The sequence below is a fragment of the Geospiza fortis genome, unplaced genomic scaffold (assembly GCF_000277835.1).
Source record: "Geospiza fortis unplaced genomic scaffold, GeoFor_1.0 scaffold257, whole genome shotgun sequence".
Lineage (NCBI taxonomy): Eukaryota > Metazoa > Chordata > Aves > Passeriformes > Thraupidae > Geospiza > Geospiza fortis.
This window is the reverse complement of record NW_005054868.1, coordinates 45,707-51,315: the sequence shown is the minus strand read 5'-3', so window position 1 is coordinate 51,315 and position 5,609 is coordinate 45,707. Positions and strand designations below refer to the sequence as shown.

The 5,609-nt window shown below is 53.8% G+C and overlaps 1 protein-coding gene across 1 annotated transcript; it reads right to left on the bottom strand.

Annotated features, from left to right (window-relative positions):
• Positions 1–2,347: 2,347 nt before the first annotated feature.
• LOC102039218 (zinc finger protein 420-like) lies at positions 2,348–5,608 on the bottom strand (the record flags this gene model as incomplete). Its single annotated transcript, XM_031065566.1, is given in 4 exon segments — positions 2,348–3,521; positions 3,571–3,762; positions 4,216–4,303; positions 4,889–5,608. Coding segments are annotated over 4 exon segments (1,800 nt in total), but the record flags the coding sequence as incomplete, so codon positions are not given.
• Position 5,609: the final 1 nt, after the last annotated feature.

Below are 5,609 nucleotides of genomic sequence, written 5' to 3'. Positions count from 1 at the left end.
TGGATCCTTGACTGGACTGGACCAAAGCACTTCATCTCTACATTGGTAGCTATATCCCCTCTCTCTCCCCTCTCTCTCTTTCTCTATCTTTTTGTCTGCCTTAATCCCTCTATCGCATTTTTGCTGTGGTAATTTCAATAAAACTGCATTTGTTTTGATTATCACTGCAAACCCCATTGTACTGTGTCGGTTCTTTTGCACCTGGAGATCGCTCCTACAAACCATCAGGTCATCCGTTCACTAGGATGGATCCTGACAGAGCAACTGAGGGAAACTGGGATGATGCTGCAAGCAAACTGGAGGAACTGGGAAGGAATGGATGCCTGCTGGAGGCAACTGGGATATTTTGGGCATGACTGGGGGATCATACTGGGATAACTAACACCTTACTGGGGCCACTGGCAGTGTCTGGAAGTGACTACAGACATGCTGGGCAAAACTGGGATATACTGGGAGTGTCTGGAACCACACTGGGGGGACTGGAACCACACAGGGAACAACCGGGACCATGCTGGGGAAAACTGGGAGCACAATGGGGGCAACTGGGCGTGAGTGGGATCATACTGGGAGGGACTGGGATCATACAGGGAGTGACTGAGACTATAGCAGGGACAACTGGGTTTAACTGGGACCATACTGGGAGTGTCTGTACCCATAGTGGAGTGATGGAAGCAGACTGGGAACAGCTGGGCCCATGCTGGGAGCAACTGGGATCACTCTGGGGGCACTGGCATCAGACTTGGAGTGACTGGGAGTAACTGGAATGGTGCTGAAAGCAACTGGGAAGAGGTGGGAGTGACTGGGAATCAAGTCCCTGTTTGATCCCAGTCTCTATAATCTCAGTCCAGTTTATCCCAGTCTGTACAATCCCAGTCCATATCTGATCAGAGTCCATATTTAAACCCCAGTCCATGTTTGATGCCCCTCCCTATTTGATTCAAGTCCCTGTTTGATCCCAGTCTCTATAATCTCAGTCCAGTTTATCCCAGTCTGTACAATCCCAGTCCATATCTGATCAGAGTCCATATTTAAACCCCAGTCCATGTTTGATGCCCCTCCCTATTTGATTCAAGTCCCTGTTTGATCCCAGTCTCTATAATCTCAGTCCAGTTTATCCCAGTCTGTACAATCCCAGTCCATATCTGATCAGAGTCCATATTTAAACCCCAGTCCATGTTTGATGCCCCTCCCTATTTGATTCAAGTCCCTGTTTGATCCCAGTCTCTATAATCTCAGTCCAGTTTATCCCAGTCTGTACAATCCCAGTCCATATCTGATCAGAGTCCATATTTAAACCCCAGTCCATGTTTGATGCCCCTCCCTATTTGATTCAAGTCCCTGTTTGATCCCAGTCTCTATAATCTCAGTCCAGTTTATCCCAGTCTGTACAATCCCAGTCCATATCTGATCAGAGTCCATATTTAAACCCCAGTCCATGTTTGATGCCCCTCCCTATTTGATTCAAGTCCCTGTTTGATCCCAGTCTCTATAATCTCAGTCCAGTTTATCCCAGTCTGTACAATCCCAGTCCATATCTGATCAGAGTCCATATTTAAACCCCAGTCCATGTTTGATGCCCCTCCCTATTTGATTCAAGTCCCTGTTTGATCCCAGTCTCTATAATCTCAGTCCAGTTTATCCCAGTCTGTACAATCCCAGTCCATATCTGATCAGAGTCCATATTTAAACCCCAGTCCATGTTTGATGCCCCTCCCTATTTGATTCAAGTCCCTATTTGATCCCAGTCTCTATAATCTCAGTCCAGTTTATCCCAGTCAGGATGATTCCAGTCCCTATTTGATCCCAGTCCATATTTGATCCCAGTCCCTGTTTGATCCCAGTCCGTATTGCCCTGCACACATTCCAAAAGTCTGGAATTCCAGCTCCCAGCCAGGAAAAGATGTTACCGCCCTTGAAGGCAAATGGAGCAAAATCCTACAGAGACATTTCCCTGCCAGCCTTCAGGACTTCAGCGGAAGAGGGGTCAATTAAAACAGGGCAGAGGTCAATTAAATCAGGGAAGGGGTCATTTAAATCAGGGGAGGGTCTTTGGTGGTCACTGGGGCAATAAATCAGGGGAGGGCATTTGGTGGTCCCTGAGGCAATTAAATATAGGGAGGGTCTCTGGTGGTGCCTGGGTCAGTTAAATCAGGGGAGGGTCTCTGGTGGTCTGTGGGTCAAGGGAGACTCTGAGAGAGAAACAGAGCAGGCAAAGAGAGGCAGGAGAGAAAGGGGGGCACAACACAATGAGGTGAGAAAAAGGGGGACACAACACAATGAGCTGAGAAGGTGGCACTCTGCAAACAGAACTGCAATGGACTGAACATGAACAGGAAGGAAATCAGTCAGTCTCAGAGTTTTATTTGCTATCAAATACATCCCACACACCCAGCCCCACACAATCCCCGTCCCACCACTCTAATTGAGATCCCACTACTCTAAATCACCTCCCAACCCCATCTCAGCCTGGTGGCTGTGGAATTGAGTGAGTTTGGCGTGGGATTGAGTTTTTTGAGGTGGGTTTGAGCCCTTCTGGGGTAAGATTGAGCTGTTTTCCCTGGGATTTGAGGTGACAGATCCATCCCCCATGGCTTTTGGACTGCAGAGAGAGAGAGGGGATAAAAAAATTAATGGGAAATGAAAAGTAGAAGCAGCCAGGTATGGTCCCAACATGGATCACAGGGAATGTGAGTGACCAGGGCTGTGCCCAAAGTGCCTCCTCTAGTGGGGGATGGAGCTGGAGCAGCGCACGAAGCTCTGCCCGCACTCGTGGTGCTCACAGGGCTTCCCTTACCGGTGCCTGCGTTGGTGTCGGGTCAAGTTAGAGCTCTGTGAGAAGCTCTTCCCACACTGGGGACACTCGTAGGGCTTCTCCCCAGTGTGGATGCGCCGGTGCTTGACGAGGGTGGAGTTGTGCTTGAATCCCTTCCCACAGTCAGGGCATTGGAAGGGCGTCTCATCTGTGTGACTCTGAAAGTGCCGGAGGAGACGGAAGCTGGTCTGAAACGTCTTCCCACACACCGAACACTCGAAGGGCCGTTCCCCAGTGTGGATCACCTGATGCTGGATTAGGTGGCAGCTCCGGCTGAAGCTCTGCCCACACTCCCCACACACATACGGCCGTTCCCCAGTGTGGGTCCTGTGGTGCACAATCAGGTCACAGTTCCACTTGAAGCTCTTCCCACACTCCCCACACACATACGGCCGTTCCCCAGTGTGGCTCCTCCGGTGCACAATCAGGTCGCAGTTCCACCTGAAGCTCTTCCCACACTCCCCACACTCGTAGGGCTTCTCTCCAGTGTGGGTCCTCTGGTGCCTGATCAGGTTGGAGCTCTCTCTGAAGCTCTTCCCACACTCCCCACATTCGTAGGGCCGTTCCCCAGTGTGGATCCTCTGGTGCACAATCAGGTCACAGTTCCACCTGAAGTTCTTCCCACACTCCACGCACGTGTGGGGCTTCTCCCCATCATGGAGCTGCTCATGGAGCACCAGCTCCGAGCTCTGCCTCCATCTCCGGCCGCCTTCCCGGCCCGAGCACCAGCTCCGAGCTCTGGCTCCATCTCCGGCCGCCTTCCCGGCCCAGGCTGGCTCTTTCCCCCTCACATCCCCGCCAGCTGCGTTTGCAGCCCCTCCTCGTGCGGCATCTCCGGGCCTTTTCCTCCCCGTTGGCTTCCTGCGCCGTGGAGCCGCTCAAAACGGCCTCTTCCACCAGGTTCTGCCGCGGGCATTTGTCCTCCCTGCTCTCCATGCTCAGCTCCTGCTCTGGGGGAGGAAGGACAAGGACACGATGGGATTTGCCTCCGTGCCACAGGCAAGGGCAAGGAGATCTCCCCAGGGCGTCCCCGGCAGGACGGCACCGGCACCCCCCGATGTCCCCCCAAGGGGCCTTTTCCGCTCAGCCTTGGACTTCTTCATTCTCCAAACATCCCCCAAAAACCCCAACCCAGGGACCCCCCGGGATATCCGGGCCCAGCTCCCCCTCCCCGCTTACCGGCGCGATGTGGGGGGCGATGATCCCACAGGTGGGGGCTGCGAATTCAGGCAGGGACCGACAGCGTCGTTCCCTCAGCTCAACCTCGATCCGCCTTTGTCCCTCCTCTTCCTCTTCCTCCTGCTCCTCCCCTTCCATCCCGCCTCCTCCTCCTCCTCTGTCTTATCCCCACCTCCTTCACCTCTTCCATCCCTTCTCCTCCTCCTCCTCCTCCCTAACCCCACCTCCTTCTCCTCCTTCCATCGCTGCTCTCTCTCCGCCTTCTTCCCTCCTCTTCCATCTCCCCTCCCCCTGCTCCTCCTCACTAACCGGCTGGAACCGCAAGGGGAAAGGGGGCAGGGAAAGGGCGGGAACCGTGAGGGGAAAGGGGGCAGGGAAAGGGCGGAACCGTGAGGGGAAAGGAGCGAGCTCAGGCCAAGGGCGGCAACTGTGAGGGGACACTCTGGGAGGCGGCACTCTGCAAACAGAACTGCAACGGACTGAACATGAACGGGAAGGAAATCAGTAAGTCTCAAAGTTTTATTTGCTATTAAATACATCCCACACACCCAGACCCACACAATCCCCATCCCACCGCTTCAAATTGAGATCCCACTTTTCCCAATCTCCCCCCACCCCCATCTCAGCCTGGCGGCTGTGGAATTGAGCGATTTTGGTGTGGGATTGAGTTTATTTGATGTGGGTGCACGCACTTTTGGGGTAAGATAGAGCTGTTTTCACTGAGATTTGAGTGGTTTTGAGGCGACAGGTCCATCCATCTTGGCTTTTGCAGTGCAAAGAGATAGAAAAGAGAGAAACATTAAGCTCAAACCAAAAGGAAAACCAGCCAGGTGTGCTCACAACATGGATCACAGGGAATGTGGCTCAAGCAGGCAGGTGTGTTCCCAGCATGGATCACAGGGAATGTGAGTGACCAGGGCTGTGCCCAAAGTGCCTCCTCCAGTGGGGGATGGAGCTGGAGCAGCGCACGAAGCTCTTCCCGCACTCGGGGCACTCGCAGGGCTTCCCTTAGTGGTGCCTCCGTTGGTGTCGGGTCAAGTGAGAGCTCCTGGAGAAGCTCTTCCCACACTGGGGACACTCGTAGGGCCTCTCCCCAGTGTGGATGCGCCGGTGCTTGACGAGGTTGGAGTTGTGCTTGAATCCCTTCCCACAGTCAGAGCAGCGGAAGGGCCTCTCCTCTGTGTGAATCCGATAGTGCAGGAGGAGATAGGAGCCGGTCAGAAACCTCTTCCTGCATTTATCACACTCGTAGGGCCTCTCCCCGGTGTGGATGCGCCGGTGGGTGACAAGGATGGAGTTGTACTTGAATCCCTTCCCACAGTCGGGGCATTGGAAGGGCCTCTCCTCTGTGTGAATCCAATAGTGGTGGAGGAGATGGGAACTGGTCTTAAACCTCTTCCCACACTTGGAACACTTGTAGGGCCTCTCCCCAGTGTGGGTCCTCTGGTGCGTGATCAAGCTGAACCTCCGGCTGAAGCACATCCCACACTCGGAACACTTGTACGGCCTTTCTCCAGTGTGGATCCTCTGGTGCGTGATCAGGCTGGAGCTCTCTCTGAAGCTCTTCCCACACTCTCCACACTCGTAGGGCTTCTCCCCAGTGTGGGTCCTCTGGTGC